Here is a 16,680-nt window from a genome sequence, read left to right on the forward strand (position 1 = left end):
GTGAAGTGACAGGAGTCTGATGAGGGAGAAGAATGGACAATGTTAGATTTGCATTTTCATTAGGTATGTGTGTGTGTGTGTGTGTGTGTGTGTGTATGTGTGTGTGTGTGTGTGTGTGTGTGTGTGTGTGTGTGTGTGTGTGTGTGTGTGTGTGTGTGTGTGTGTGAATGGCTGTATGCAAGTGTAAATGTGGTGTGTTTGACTGCTTGTATTCAAAAGATTAAACTAATATGTTGAGTGTGTGTGTGTGTGTGTGTGTGTGTGTGTGTGTGTGTGTGCTGTTTACCAGGATTGATTCTAGTATGTCTATTCAAAACTTCAAAAGTGTGTATGGCCGTGTGTATGTGTGTGTGTGTGTGTGTGAGAGAGAGAGAGAGATTCTGTACATTTTTGTTTGAATGGCTGTGTGTAAATGTAGATTGTAAGTGTGTTTCACTGTCTGTATTCAAAGATTAAAAGTGTGGGTGTACTGTGTGTTTTTGTGGACCACACCAACGTACATTTTAAGAACTCCTCTCTGGTTACTGGCTCAGTAAAAACAGCCTGCACATCAGACACTGAGAAAGAAGAAATGCATTATAACTAACCAAATTTGAACCAAAGTGAAGATGGAGATGCACTCATTCAAGCATCACTGATCTTCATCAGGATGGGGAGAGCAGGCTCAGAACACCTGCAGATGTGGGGGCTGCTGGTCTAGTGGTTCAGGAGCTTCCAAATGGAACACCTAAAGGTGGTGAGTTTGATCCCAGGGGCTGCCACCATTGTGTCTCTGAGCAGGGCACCTAACCCTGCAGTAGTTCCTGTAGTTCCTGTAGCTCACTGCAAGTCTCTCTGGATAACAGCGCCAGCTAAATGATAATTATGACCACCACTAGCGTAATTATCGTAACGGTCAGATAGGGACGTTTTTTTTTTTGTTTTTGTTTTTTCTTCTCTCATCTACTTCCTGAATTGAAATGCACATATAAATTGCACAAATAGGAGATACAGACAAGATGACAAGCGCCATTTATTTCTGTGGAGAGAATGTGCAGAAGTGAACGGTAGCGGTACATCATTGAATCAATTCCTTATCCCAACAAAATTGCTGACCAAATGGGTCAATTAAGTTGGTATATTATACATTGAATGGCCAAATAGCTCTAGGTACAAATAATATGAGTAAGCATTTGTAAGTCTCTTTGCCAAATTAATTAATCATCTCACTGTTAGTCATGACCAACATGACGACATAAATATCACTATGCACAGGTATAGGGGCAGGCGCTGGACCAAACAACTCATATACCTGTAACAGCTTATAACTTAGAACAGAAAAGGAGAAAAGGCTGCACTTAAAATAAACTTCACTATTTTATGTGTTTTAAATAATCTCTATTATCTAAAATTGGAAAGATACCAAGGCACTCATCTAGTAGAAAGTTTAAAATGCCTTTATTCTACTTGGCAGCACATGATAAAAAAGCACACACTCCGACGCGTTTCGGCTGAAAGCCTTTGTCAGGGAGTGAACGTGAAGTATTTTTTGATACTAAGTAAGCTTTTGACCAAAGAGCACCATCTAGCACTAACTATCACACATTCCAGGTAGCACTCCAGCTCAACAATCTTTCATCGTAAACTTTATTATCTACAGTAATTGTTTTCAAATGAATATCTATATAACCCACCTGCTGCAGAGATCTTCATGACTTCCTGCTTGAAGAAATCCTCCAGCTGCCCCTTCAGTGTGGAGACAGATTTCTTCACAGCCTCGAAAGACCAGCTTCGGCTGACAGAGGTGTGGGATGAGTCTTTGGACTGAGACAGAGGGCTGACTGACTGAAAATTCTACAAATGAGAGAGAGAGAGAGAGAGAGAGAGATGACTGGATAAACAGATAAGCTTTATGATCTACAGTATATATGATCTCCATTGCACCAGTCCTGTCTACTCTTGTACAATATTATTGTTGTTCAGATTTAATAAGCAACATCATTTGATGCAACATGTATAGGCTACAAGGGAGTCCCTCTCTTGTATTTCTATCAAGCTAGGTGTCCTACTCTAGGTCTGAGAAATGTTGAAGAGGTTGTCTATTGCAGAGTCTTGGCACTGAATGCAAACACATTCAACTGAAAACAGACAGACACTTTAATTACTGTAAGTATTCGTATATGTGACCCTCCATAGCGAAAACAGTCGCTTTAGTAAAATCTACTAAATTAGGTTATTGTGCTCACATGAACGGCCTTAAACTAAGCTTTCCAACGATACGTACTGTATATCGAAGGTATTACAGAAACTATCACTAAAGTAACCGCATCCAAAGTTGACATGGTTCTCCCGTCACGATATGCAGAAGAGGAGAAATCAACTTTTTAAGCGGCGTGGACAACGGGAATGACTGCTAATGTGTTGAATCTTCACCGGGTTGAACAGTCAAAACGTATGTTTTTCCATTAAATGAGTTCACGATATGAAACTGTAGAATTATGCGAAAACGTGAAATTCAACATTTTAACCCAGAAGATTGTTTATTGTGGATTTTCTCAAAATAGTATCGCGCGACAAGCGACTGTTTTCGCTATGGAGGGTCACATATCCTTTTTTTATCCTGTAAGGGAATTATGCTGTACAATTGAATTAATATGTTCCAACGAGGATTGTATGATAATGTAAATGAAATACTTTGTCTGCTAACAATCTACAGTATCTACACTACATTTACCTTGAGGAAATGGATGTGATCGTCTGTGTGTGAAAGCTGCTTCAGTTCAGCATCTGTCCTCTTCAGCTGAACAATCTCCTGCTCCAGTTGCTTCAGGAGTCCTTCAGCCCAACTCACCTCAGCCTTCTCCTGAGCTCTGATCAGCTCTGTCACCTCAGAGCGCCTTCTCTCAATGGAGCGGATCATCTCAGTGAAGATGCTCTCACTGTCCTCCACTGCTGTCTGTGCAGAGCTCTGTTAGGAGACACACAAAGAGGAGGGTCCGTCTAAAGCAGCCCTCACTCAGCTCTTCCACACCACCTGCTGCCCACAGTGTGGCACAGAGGGACTGGAGAGTGCCCCAGTTATGAAGACTCCTCTCTGGCTGACTGGGGAAGAGCACTGACTGGGTAAGAGCACTGACTGGGTAAGAGCACTGACTGGGTAAGAGCCCTGACTGGGTAAGAGCCCTGACTGGGTAAGAGCACTGAACTGGGTAAGAGCACTGACTGGGGAAGAGCACTGAACTGTGTTGTGTTGACCGCACGGCTCAGCCCTGCATTTGTGACTTGAACTGCAACTTGCAGCACCTCCAATGGGAGCTGAGCACGTTAGCTAGCAAGTGAGCTAAAACCCACAGGCTCTAGCATCTCTTGCTAGCACATCTCTGGAGGAAGGTTCACACACGGCACCGCTACCTACAGTACCAACTGGCTACCGTTAGAAGAGCTCTGACATGGCAGCCAGCTGCTGTCCTCTCCTTTGATCAGAAGAACTACATTTGTGTTTGTCCCCAAATTACCATCAGCTCAATGTAACTAAAGGGTCTATAGTTTTCTTTTTTTTTCAATTGTTTATTTATTGAATTTTCATTTACATACACAAACACAACAACACATAAGTAACTGAGAGGGAGAAATTAAAGCATTACAAATATTGGTGCATGCTTAAGTTGGGAGAAAAACAAAAGTATAAACATAATAAATAAAATAAAAATAATATACATAAATACAGTAAAATAAAATCAAGTGTATTAGTGTTATTACTGTCCTAATTTAGAGAAAAGAAAATAGAGACAGGTAAACATGGATATAGGTCATATAATGGATCAAAATAAGGTGTCAGGTGATTATTAAAGGTCCCAGTGTTTGAGCAAAAAGATCCCCTTTACCTTTCAAGTGGTATGTGTGGTGTTCAAGTTGCATTGTATCGTTCATTATTGTTTTAAACATATTAATTGTGGGTGCTGTAGCTTGTTTCCAGTTGAGCAGTATGCATTTTTTGGCTACATATGCAATTATACCAATTCTTTTATTTGAGATGGGGTCTAATGTGTGATCTGGATCTGTACCAAAGAGATACAATAGAGGTGATAGTGTGAATTGGATTTGCAAAAGTTTGCTTGTCAGATTGTGTACTGCATTCCAAAAGTGTTTCAGTTCTTTGCAATTCCAAAATACATGGATAAGAGTACCAGTATATGTCTTACAGCGATGACATTTAGAGGACACATTGGGATACATCTTGCTAAGACGTACTGGTGTCAGGTACATTCTGTGCATGAATTTGTAATTTTGCTCTATGATTTTGTTACAAGATAAAGAAACAAAGACGTTATTACACATGTTGTCCCAAAGCTCATCATCAAGGTCTTGTTCTACGTCTTTCTGCCATACAGTCCTAAGTGAAATCAATGAGGAGCTATTGTGGTCTAGTAATGCTCCATAAATCACTGAAATCTTCCCTTTCAGCTTTGTGGAGTTTACAATAATTTCCTCAATAGTTGATAAAGTAAAGGACATTTGTCCTGACTTTTCCAATGTGGTTATATAATGACGAAGCTGTAGATATTTATAGAAGTCTTGGTTTGGGATGTCAAATTCTGATCTGAGGTCTAGAAAAGATTTTAAAGAGCCCTCCTCAAATAAGTTCTGGAACTGATGTATGCCATATTCTTTCCACTTAGTAAGAGCTTCCCCTATCAGGGGTGGCAGGTCTGGGTTAAATGATAGAGGGGCCAGAGTAGAAATGGTGGTATGTGATCCACAAAATCTCTTTACATCTTGCCAAGCCTGAAGAGAGTTTGCTATAACATATGTTTTAGATATTGACTTTATGTTTTTTGTGTTATTGATGAATGGCAGAGTAGTGATTGAGCTGGGAAAACAGAGTTCAGCTTCAATATCTGTCCAATGAGCAGTTGTCCGGTTCTGTATCCAACTAATGGTGTCCTTAGTCTGTGCTGCCCAGTAGTACAGTTGAAAATCTGGAAGACCCAGACCACCATTTTCTTTAGATTTTGTTAGGGTTTTCAGTGAGATCCTAGGTGTTGATTTTTTCCATATAAAAGAGTTTATCAATTTGTTAATTGACTGAAAGAATGTTTTGTTAAGATAACATGGTAAGGATTGGAAGAGATAATTAAATCGTGGTAGCACATTCATTTTAATTACGTTTATTCGTCCAATAAAAGAGATAGGAAGCAGAGTCCAAAACTCCAGTTCCTCTTTGATTTTGCTAAGTAGGGGGGTGTAGTTTATTTGAAATAAGTCTTTTAGATTAGGAGATACATTTATTCCCAGGTATTTAAAACCACCTTGTGCCCAAGTAAAGGGAGAAATTCTTTTAAGTTCAGCTGGAATATCTGAGTTAAGTAGACAGGCATTGGATTTTGTCAAGTTAATTTTGTAACCTGATATTCTTCCAAATTTACTAATTAGGTCCAGTACTACTGGAATTGATCTCTCTGGGGTAGACAAATATAATATCACGTCGTCTGCATAAAGAGAAATTCTATTCTCTTTTCTACCAATGTCAATGCCATCCATATCTTTACTTGCTCTAATTGCCTCTGCAAGAGGCTCAATAGCCAAATTAAATAAAAGAGGAGACAGAGGGCAGCCTTGACGACAGCCTCTGAATAGGCTAAACCTTTCAGACAAAGACCCATTGACGCACACTTGTGCTTGAGGATCCCTGTAAAGACTTATAATCCACCCAATAAATGTTTTGTCAAAATTAAATTTCTTCAAGACAGCAAATAAGTAGGACCACTCCACCCTGTCAAACGCCTTTTCAGCGTCCAGTGAGATTAGCAGTGCCTGGCGTTCAGACAGGGAAGAGTAGTCAATGACGTCCAATAACCTCCTAATGCTATCTGAGGCATATCGTTCTTTAATGAAACCAGATTGGTCAGGGTTAACTAGCATGGGTAGTAGGTTCTCCAGTCTTCGTGTGATCAGTTTGGATATGATTTTTAAGTCAACTGTAAGTAGGGAAATTGGACGGTATGAGGAACATTCAGCACTATCTTTGTCTTTCTTGTGTATCAGTGATATCACAGCTGTTTTCATGGAGTCAGGGAGCAGTCCTTTCTTAAAAAAGTCCTGAACCATGGGCATAAAAAGGGGCTCAATGTCAGGCCAAAATGTTTTGTAAAATTCAGCGGGGTATCCGTCTAATCCTGGGGATTTTCCTAGTGGTAAAGATTTAATGGTCTCTAGCACCTCCTCTGAAGTAAAAGGGCGACCTAGATGTGCATTATCTTCGTCTGACAGTGTGGGTAAGGATAGTTGCTCTAGAAATGACTGAATGTCTGATTCTAAGGGGTTTTCTGAAGTGTATAAATTTTTGTAAAAGTCTAGGAATGAGGACTGTATACTTTGCAAATCATACCGCAATTGGCCTGTTGCCTGACGTATGTGTTTTATGGTACGATCAGTTCGTTCTTTTTTGAGCTGGTAAGCTAAAAGTCTGCTGGGCTTATTTCCATATTCATAATAACGCTGCCTTGTGAAAAATAGAAGTTTTTTTACTTGCTCTGTTTGAATGAGATTGAGATCAGTCTTGACAGCATTAAGTTTCCTCAAGTTGTCCTCTGTAGGCGCTTGTTTGTGGGACTGTTCAAGGGCAGTAAGTTCTTTTTGAAGCTGAGAAGCACGCTCATTGGCAGCCTTTTTCCTAGCACTTGTATATGAGATAAGATGTCCCCTGATTACTGCTTTGGCCGCATCCCACATTACGGCATTTGAAACTGGGGAGTCTGAATTTTCCTGTTTGTATTGACTTATCCATTGCCTAATTTTTAGACAGGCCTCTGTGTTTGAGAGAAGTGATGAATTCAATCTCCAGTATTTGGTTTGTTGTTTCTGATGCCCTATGGCAAATGTGAGATACACTGGAGAATGATCAGATATAAGGATTGATCCGATAGTACAGGAGGTAACAAAGGAAAGTTGGTCTTGAGGTAAAAGAAAGTAATCTAATCTTGAATATGTTTTATGCCTAGTTGAGTAAAATGTGTAATCTTTAATGGTTGGGTTAAATTCTCTCCAGACATCAACCAGACCTGCATCGCTACAGGCCAACTGTAGCGCTTTGGATGCATTTGGATTGGATATTAAATGAGATGACTTATCTAAATTACCATCCCAGTTACAATTAAAGTCGCCAGCCACCACTCCCAGGTCTTTATGATGTTGAGTAAACAGAGTTATCATGTCTGACATGAATTTGGGGCAGTCTTCATTTGGTGCATAAATGTTATGCAAAAGAATTTCTTGACCATATAATAGCCCACAAATCAAGACATATCTGGCTTCCTGATCATAGTGCTCTTCTTTGATGATGAATGGCAAATTTTTATGGATAAGTATTGCTGTTCCCCTTTTATTGCTTGTATAACTTGAAAAATAAACCTGTCCTACCCAGTCTCTCTTCAGTTTTTTATGTTCCTCATTTGAAAGATGAGTTTCTTGTAGAAACGCAATGTCTACTTTCTTGCTTTTTAGAAATGAAAGGACTCTCTTACGTTTAATTGGATGACCTAGACCTCTGACGTTAAATGTTACCACATTAAGTGAGTTTACCATATGTGAAATGAACAATATCGCACCATATAATACACTTGCAAAAAAAGACACAAAATATACAAACAGTATAAACAATAAAGTAAATGAAACAAGGGCAGACAAGACAAAAATCCCTCTCAACGCTGACAAACCTTCCCCCCCACCCCCCACCCAGAAGCCTAGTCCCCAATTGACAAGGCAGACCCATTGCAAAAATAACCCTGATACTGTCTAACAGAATGTACAACAGATGTCCTTGAACAATGCACAGCAAAGAAATAATAATTATAAATTCCCCCTATTTTAAAACCAAAAGGGTCTCACAAGCCACAAAAAACAAGTTTCAGATCAGCTGAAAACTTAATATCATATAAAAGTCATAGGTAGGGCAGAAAGAAAAATATTTTGTCAAAAATGTTTTAAAATAATGTTACGTTTGGTTTTAAATCAATGTCCATATCTGCAGAGTTCCATTAAGGTTTCAGTTCTTGTTTGGCTCAATGAGATTGAATGTGAAAATAGGTCATAATACCACTCACCCCTCAGTTGAAGTGGAGTTTTCCCCTACCTGGCAACCACCACTCTGGCAACCCCCACCTGTGATGCTGCGGTAGAAATCTTCAGCATCTTCTGGTGAGGAAAAGTGTCGAATCTTTTCTTCATGGAGTACTCTGAGCCTGCAAGGATGTGGATGAAAGCCTCGGAAAGTCCCCATGTCCAAGAACAGCTGTTTAACACGGTCGAACTTGCGTCTACGTCTGATGGTCTCGGCAGACAGGTCCTGGGTGAGGTAGATCTTGCTTTCGTCGTGTGTGATATTGCGATTCTTTGCTAAACGGAGGACGAGCTCTTTCTCTCGGAAGTTAAGAAAGCGAATGAGGACGGCTCTGTGCTGATCCGGCTTTACATCACCCAGCGTGCGATGCACTCTTTCCAGTACAGGGGGTTGGCTAGGGTCCTGTCCAAGCCATACAGGTAACTTTTCACGCACAAAGTCAAAAAGTGAGCGCGAGCCCTCTGCGCCCTCCTTAAGACCAAATAGCCTGATGTTTTTACGCCTTCCACGATTTTCCAAATCTTCCGTCTTTGATTCGAGTTGCGCAATCCTTTTCATGGCCGCAGCTAAAGATGCCTCCATGTGATGTAGCGTATCATCTGTATCAGAGATGCGGGTCTCGGCCTTGTCAATGCGTTTTTCGTTGGAGGAGACGTCTCGTCTGATATCTGAAAATTTGTCCTCCAATGCTGAAATGGAGTTGGACATTGCATCCAGACGGCCGTCTATTACATCGAGTTTTGATCCAAATTCTGATCGGAGAGCCTTCAGCTCGGTTAGCACCTCTGCTATCGCCATTTTGTCCCCCTCGTTACCGGTTTCGTCCGACGCTGTCTTCGGGGTTTTCTTACCTCCTTTGTTTGCTTTTTTGAAAATGTCACACTCCTTTACAGACTTGGTGTTTGGCATAGTCAATCCAAGGCAGGTTGTCGGCAAGTGGCAGGTTTAAAATAGGGTTTGGGGTAATTTTCTGTGCGAAGTTCTGAGGAGCTTCTCAATATGCTGCCATCCTCTACAGGGTCGAGCTCTGGAGCCGGTTTGTTGTTGTCTGAACCGAACTCATGCGCGTTAGTTGGTGCTGGTCTATAGTTTTCTGAGTAGCCTACTCACCTTGAGAGTCTCCACAGCCTTCCTCAGCTCCAGCAGCTCCTTCTCTCTCTCCTGGAGTCTCTGCTGGAGTTTCCTCTTGGTCTCCTCCATCTCCTTCTAAATGACACAGTGACAATCCCAGACAACACATTAGTACTGTAGTGCTTACACTGGATATTCAGTAGTAATCTAATCCTCACACTAAACTTTCATTTATAAATTTAACATGAAGAAGCCCATTTGTTTGCATGACGAGTGGAAACCACTGAGCACACAGTGTCTTTATTGGGACTTAGGACAGAACACATGTTCAGTCATGACCCGGGCCGACTGTGTTAATCGTTACTCGGCACAAAGGAGCAGATGGGATCAGTGACAACAGTAACTCAAGCACACTATTCTGTGCAGCTCTTCATGTAATACGTAATACAATTTGATGCAATGTGTAGGCTATAACTACACTCTTAAAAATGAATGTAAGAAACAACACAAACTCTGTTGTCCCAATTTAAACATAGAGCTGTGTTTAAAACAAACAAACAAACGAAAAACCTACCACTAGAAATGATGGGTCCTATTATAGCCTAATAGAAAACACACCACACCCAGTCTCCAAAGGAAGAACTTTTGAAAAATAACCCCTTAGGATGACTTCTGCGGTGAATTTTGTGGAAACTACAGTAAAGGCCTGTAGAAAATGTAGCCGGTATTACATTCAATTAATTGATAGAAAAGCAAAGCAGCAAGACAGAATCATATAGAGGGGAGAAATGTATAATTTTGACTAGGTAATTTAGTCGATAACCAATGTTCTACGGTGGCCCTCTGTCAGTGCTGGGTCCTTCTGACTCTATCAACAAGGTAGGCTATGCATTTTCAGGTGAGGATGTTTTTTGTCTGCCTGCTTCAGACAGACAGACAGATAGATACTTTATTGATCCCCAAGGGACAATTGAACCTAGCAATCATTAACCTAAAGATCATGCTGTATCACAAGGAACATTAGCCTACCATTGAATCCTGTTTGTTTTAATATATTAAACGCAACTCTTGTTTAATGCATAGGCCTAGGCTAGGCTATCAAAACAGTTTCGCTGGAATCATGTATCATATTTTTTGTATGGGTAGGCTAAATTCTCCATGGTAGGCTATGGAGCAATCGCACTAACGATATCCGCACCTGAACTCTCTCCCGGTGCTACCTGTTTCTCCGTTCTCTCAGCTGCAGCTGAGACCGTGTCGTGGCCTTTGTGTGCATCTACCAAACATAGCAAACAGACGCAGCTCTGATCCGTGCGACAAAAGACCTCCAGGAGCCTCTGGTGTTGAGCGCAGATCTTGTCCTGTAGCTGACCTGTGACATCAACCACGTTGTGTCTTTTCCCTGAGAGTTCATCATGGCGCTGGAGATGAGTCTCACAGTATGACAACAAACACACCAGGCAGGACTTGACGGCTTTTAGTTTTCTCCCGGTGCAGCTGTCACACTCCACATCTCCAGGTCCAGCAAAACATTGAGGAGAAGCAGTACCTTGAATTCTGGTCTTTCTGAACTGTTCCACAAGCTCAGCAAAAACATTATTTTTGTTTAAAACGGGTCTCGGAGTGAAAGTCTGTCTGCACTGCGGGCAGCTGTAAACTCCCTTCTGATCTTCCTGATCCCAGCAGTCCTTAATGCAGCCCGTGCAGTAATTGTGTCCACAGTGAAGAGTCACTGGATTCTTCAGTAGATCCAAACAAATTGGACAGATAAAAAGATCCTGGTTAATTGAAATCGCCTCTGCCATTCTTCCTCAGTTCGTCACACTTTGAATCTCTGGAGCCACCCTTACTTTCAGTTTCGTTTCCACGGAAATCGGTGTAGACCAGCATACAGCTTGGGAAAGACTTTAGGTTGACAGTAAGCTAACTCTGGCTGTCAAGTCCACTTAACATTTTCTACACAGAGGTCATTCAATGTGCTATGCAGAAACACAAGCAAACAGGAATAGCTAATAGAAACATGGAAGGGCAGTAGTCAAAGAATAGTTTACAAATTGTCGAAAAATAGCAAAAAATAAATACAATAAAAATAAAACGTAAAACACACAAGGTAATAGCCTACATACAATAGAAGCATAAAAGGGCAATAGTTTAAACGTGTTTAACAAGTAAACCTTAAAACACATACAAAACAACAGAATGATGATTACTTGTCAAACACCCAGTGAACAGCTGGGATGCCTCATCATCTGGGCTACTGTATTATAGGTTGATCTCTACAATCTAAGAGTAAAACAACGGTTTTCATATACCGTAAAACTCCAAACAATAGCCCGGGCTTTTATTTTGCCAAATCGCCAAAATGCACCGGCGTGTATTTGAGACAGGCGTCTATATGAGACAGGCGTTTAATTTAGTGGTGTTAGTTGAGTGTAGGTTTATTGTAGGATTAGAAATAACTACCCAATAGCATAAGCAGACAGAAAGCATGACAACAGGAGGTTACCACATTATAGTAGGGTAGGCTACTTTATTTAGCCTATAATTCGAATGTGTTTCACAAATCAGATCATATTAGAACTAGCCTACTATAATAGGCTATGTCTTAAATTATTGGCAGCTTAAAATAACGAAACGATGTGACAGCGGGCTGAACAATTCAAGTTACCATCGAGCCTGTGAACTTGTTGCCCCTGATAATACATCAACAATAAAGAATGAATGCTACCCTGTAAAACAACTGCAATCGTGTGATTAAAAATGATCCTATTAATCGCTATCACCGTGATCCTCAACTAGGCTACAAGTTGATTTGCGAATTCCTCCTCCTCGTCGCTCTCCTCCACTTGCCTGCCTTGCTTGCGCAGCTCCCGACCAGATGCGCAGGGCTCTCCCTCTTTGGAGACAGTTACAGCTCAGCCTTTACGCACCCTCTTTGGATCAACCGAGAAATATCTTGCCGCTGCTTCTCCCGAATTTTGTTAGGCAAATTTGACAACTGTCAGCTTAAATGTCATTTAAATCAAGTCTTTTTCTTTTCCGCCATGGTATTGAGAGAAACGCGGAGAAACGTGGAGAAACGAGAGAAAGTGAAACTAAACAAAGAAAGTTCGTGATAGAATATGTTGTCTAGTGCGCAAATTTAACAAAATGGCATTAATTAAATAATGCAGGACATAGGCCAATGTCGAAAAAAGTTAAGAATTTGGAACTCTATAGCTGGCTTTCACCTCCGCAGTCATGCAATTATAAATTTAGTGTGCGCAATCTGTACCATCGATGATCACCACCACCAGACGATCTGACGGGTATAAGAAGAATAAATACAACTCGAAACAAAAAAAACAGACCAGGCTTCTGTTGGAGACCGGCCTATAACCCCAAATCTGTAGTCACACCGGGCGTTTAAAAGAGACATGCGTCTATTTGGGACTCGGCTATTGTTTGAAGTTTTACGGTAAGATGAAACTGACTGAGAAACTTCAAACTGTCAAAGTGCTATTGAATTGCCCCAGCTGTGGCGCAACTGGCTGGGGCACCTGCACCGTACACTGGCGACCCGGATTCCTGCCCCGTGGTCCTTTCCGGATCCCATCCCTGCTCTCTCTCCCATTCACTTCCTGTCTCTCTCCACTGTTCTATTCAATAAAGGCATTAAAGGAGAATTCCGGTGTGAAATTGAGCTTAACTGTACCGAAACATGTTAAGGTGTACTCACACGTGTTTTAGACGCACTTTCACTCACCCCCAGCATTCCGAACTCCTCCGTTTTCAGCCTAGCTTACAGTAGGCTTGAATCTATTAGATTGGGCATTACGTAGCCTATGCAGCTAAATCGCTATGTTTAAACCATTAAAAAGGTTCCAAGTAACTCCACACTGCATTGGTTGACTTCTGAGGGTCCTGACATTTAAAACGAGATACTTAGAACTTTGGAAGTGCACAGGAAGTTTATTTAAAAAGACTGTTTATTCAAGCAGTACCTTCATAGAATCTCTCCGCTGGGCGCTATCTTGTGGTGAAGTCGCGATAAGTCGACTGACGAGCACAAACGAACAGGAAAGACAGGGGGACATATTGCAAACATTTTGAGCTTTGTTACTCATCATGCTCATGTAGACAGTATAACTATATATTTCCTATGGAATTACTTTAGCAATATGTTCCACTGTCCTTCCTGTTCGTTCGTGCTCGTCAGTCGGCTTATCGCGACTTGATTCCAAGATGGCGCCCAGCGGAGAGATTCTATGAAGGCACTGCTTGTAAACAGTCTTTTTTAAATAAACTTCCTGTGCATTTCCAAAGTTCTCAGTATGTCGTTTTAAATGTCAGGACCCTCAGAAGTCTACCAATGCAGTGTGGAGTTACTTGGAACCTTTTTAATGGTTTAAAAATAGCGATTTAGCTGCATAGGCTACGTAATGCCCAATCTGATAGATTCAAGCCTACTGTAAGCTAGGCTGAAAACGGAGGAGTTCGGAATGCTGGGGGTGAGTGAAAGTGCGTCTAAAACACGTGTGAGTACACCTTAACATGTTTCGGTACAGTTAAGCTCAATTTCACACCGGAATTCTCCTTTAAAACCAAAAATGTACTTTAAAAAAAGGTGCTATTGAATTCCATTTCATAACCGTAAACCCTGTAAAATGAATATCCTCATTCAAAATGCATGGATAGGACGATACAACATTAATTCTATGACATGAAGGATAATGTTGCCACTATGCTGTGATGTGTTAACTTGACTATGTAATGCTGTGATGTGTTAAATTGGAATCTAATTGCTGGGCCCTCTGGGTCTTCTGACAGCACGCTGGTCCCTGCACTCCTTCTCCAGCCCTGCCTTCCAGCAGGGGACAGGGGTGCAGACGACTGGTGAGAGTGAGAGAGAGAGAGAGAGAGAGAGAAAGAGAGAGAGAGAGAGAGAGAGAGAGAGAGAGAGAGAGAGAGAGAGAGAGAGAGACACTTACAACACCTGTTGTGAAAGACATTTAGTCATATTTTCCTAATATATCTTGCATACACTGTGGCTGTATCTATTTTTTCAGGACCAATAAGCTATAGGATTAAGTGCTTTGCTCAAGAACACATGCTAACCTAGCTCCTTGAGGCTTTTATAGCTGATGCATGCTAACCCAACTTGAAGCTTTTATAGCTAATGCATGCCAACCCAGCTCCTTGAATCTAGCTAATGCAAGCTAACCCAGCTCCTTGAGGCTTTTCAGTTGCTGCACATGACAACTTTTGAGCATGGACGGATACATTTCTGGGGGGCTTTTTTATGCCTTTAATGTGTTAGGAGGAGAGTGACAGGAAGAGAGGACACATTAACCTCAAATCTTAGAGGTCAAGCAAGAATTGTCATGTAGTAGAATGGTGTACAACCAACCATTGCATTGCCTAGAACACGTACAGCGCCCTAAATCTAATGCCTCAAAACATTCCACCAGGAGGCGCTCTTGCCTCTAGGTACAGCAGGCTGAAAGAAGAGGTTTTCCCCTTCACAGTGTTTCTTCATGTTACATTAAACCTATTCCTGACACTTTCACACCTGACAACATTATTGTTCAGCTTTGTCATCTTAGAACTGTCAGAAATGTATATACTCTCAAATCTTTATTGGAATGAGCCATGGCATTCAGGGCTGAATGTAGTTTTAAATTCTTCCTGGTTTTATGCATTTCTCATGCAGCTTGATCCATAATGTACGGTACATAAAGTGCATTGAGTAATCAGACAGTCCATATACGGTACAGTATAAGAAACAGAATGCAGTACAATACAAAGTGCGTTGATGAGGTGCATTTGAAGTGCAGTTATCAGAGGTAGTCAGTCAGTCCATAGTCCATGTGCAAGGGAGAGGAGGGAGGGGCAGAGGCAAGGGGTTAGTGCTGGGTCTTGGTGTCGAGCAGTGTTATGGTGTTGAAAAAGGTGTGACAAAAGCTCTGAGCATGGTGAAAAAACAGTCCAACTGTTTTGCTGATAGTTAAAGTTACGGTGTCCCTCCATAAGATCAGGTCCACGGGTCTCCAACAGAGCCTCTTAGAATGTAGTTTTTACAGACAGGCTTACGGACATGTCAGTTCTAGACAAATGCAAGTGTTGTGGCTTTTGCAGTCGTGTTGTGGCTTTTGCATTTCGTTGAGCCATCTGGGCCACCGTGGAATCATTTAAAGAGAGACTCAAGGCATGAGATCAAAGGACAAACCCAATAAAATAATATGCTGATTTTGTGACACATTGAAAACACCCCGGCAGGAAATAACCCTACTGAACACCTGGAAAGGGCGGAGGTAAGCACTGACTAGAGTCATTTTATTTTTCATAAAGAAAGACCCATAGAAATACACAGACATGGTCGTCTTCTCCATGTTACCAAGGCACTTTTAAGTACATTTTGAGCTGATAAGTGGTGAATAGAGTATAGTTTATATTTATATTTCCCTTACACCAGATAACAGGGGAGTAAAGGTATGCGTATTCATGACGAACCGTGAAGGTGCAGGATGCTAGCTTCAATACAAATATGTACAAAGTACAGTCCTTAATCAACAGTAAGCTTCTTTGCCTGTGGGCCATGTTAGCTTTTGTGTACAGTATGTGTGCTTCTCTCTATATGTGAGTGTGTGAGAGTGTGTGAATGTGTGTTTGCTTGCCTGCATGTGTGTGTGCATGTATTCACTTGAGAATGTGTGGATGGGGGTAATGGTGTGCGTGTGTGTGTGTGTGCTTGTGTGATTGCCTGTGTGTGTGTGTGTGTGTGTGTGTGTGTGTGTGTGTGTGTGTGTGTGTGTGTATGCGTACATGCGTGCTGATCCTTGGACCAGCAATCTCCACGTCGAGCAGGCATTAGTCGAGCAGGCTGTAGACCACAGACACAGAAAACAAGCTCTGGGAACAGAAGTTGCATGTCTAGTGTATTCATGCGTCTGTCTACATGGAAAATTTCTCGTCTTGATGCAGTTAAATGTTTTTAAATGAGATATAAACCATTATGTTCTTGGGGGTGCTATGGCTACATAGGTACACTACCGGCATGCAGGTTTAGGTCTTTACAAAGGCAGAGTAAAGAGCAGAAGTGGGGCTAGCCAACGAGACTATGCACTTGTCTGTATGACCAAGTATGCAAATAAAAAAAATGATGAAACCAAATCAAATTGCATCATATCTACAGTCTATACTTCACCTGTGCACCCATTACTCTTGTTTGAATTACTCGCAAATCCATGATGCATGTCAGATGAAAGAAGAGACGCTGGGCTGACCACTGATACCAAATACAGTACATCGATCCTTCTGGGTTATCAAACACACAAAGTGACAGAAAAATAATAATGTCATATAGCTCAGTACGCACCCATAAGGCTACTCTCGTTTGAATTTCTCGCGAACCCGTGATCGCATAGATATGCCATGCATGTCAGATGAAAGAGGAGACACAGAGCTATCAATTGAAGTACATCTTCTGCAATAATTATGTGTTTTGCCTTCGTCCCTGTTGGTGTAGATTG

General features: G+C 41.4%; 1 protein-coding gene across 2 annotated transcripts in view; it reads right to left on the minus strand.

The window, feature by feature from the left end:
- Positions 1-11,018, minus strand: part of LOC134088423 (tripartite motif-containing protein 16-like) — a 28,863-nt gene extending 17,845 nt beyond the window's left edge. The window contains exons 1-6 of one of the 2 annotated variants that reach the window (XM_062542384.1): positions 10,390-11,018; positions 9,209-9,304; positions 2,714-2,947; positions 1,674-1,833; positions 501-557; positions 1-16 (exon numbers count right to left, since the gene is read on the minus strand). The exon at positions 1-16 is cut by the window's left edge and continues 508 nt beyond it. In XM_062542384.1, coding sequence (XP_062398368.1) covers positions 1-16; positions 501-557; positions 1,674-1,833; positions 2,714-2,947; positions 9,209-9,304; positions 10,390-10,974 — 1,148 coding nt within the window. In that variant the 5' untranslated portion in view covers positions 10,975-11,018. The remainder of the gene's footprint in view (positions 17-500; positions 558-1,673; positions 1,834-2,713; positions 2,948-9,208; positions 9,305-10,389) is intronic. The other variant, XM_062542385.1, reaches the window with a different exon arrangement.
- Positions 11,019-16,680: the final 5,662 nt, after the last annotated feature.

The sequence above is a fragment of the Sardina pilchardus genome, chromosome 8 (assembly GCF_963854185.1).
Source record: "Sardina pilchardus chromosome 8, fSarPil1.1, whole genome shotgun sequence".
Taxonomy (NCBI): Eukaryota; Metazoa; Chordata; class Actinopteri; order Clupeiformes; family Clupeidae; genus Sardina; species Sardina pilchardus.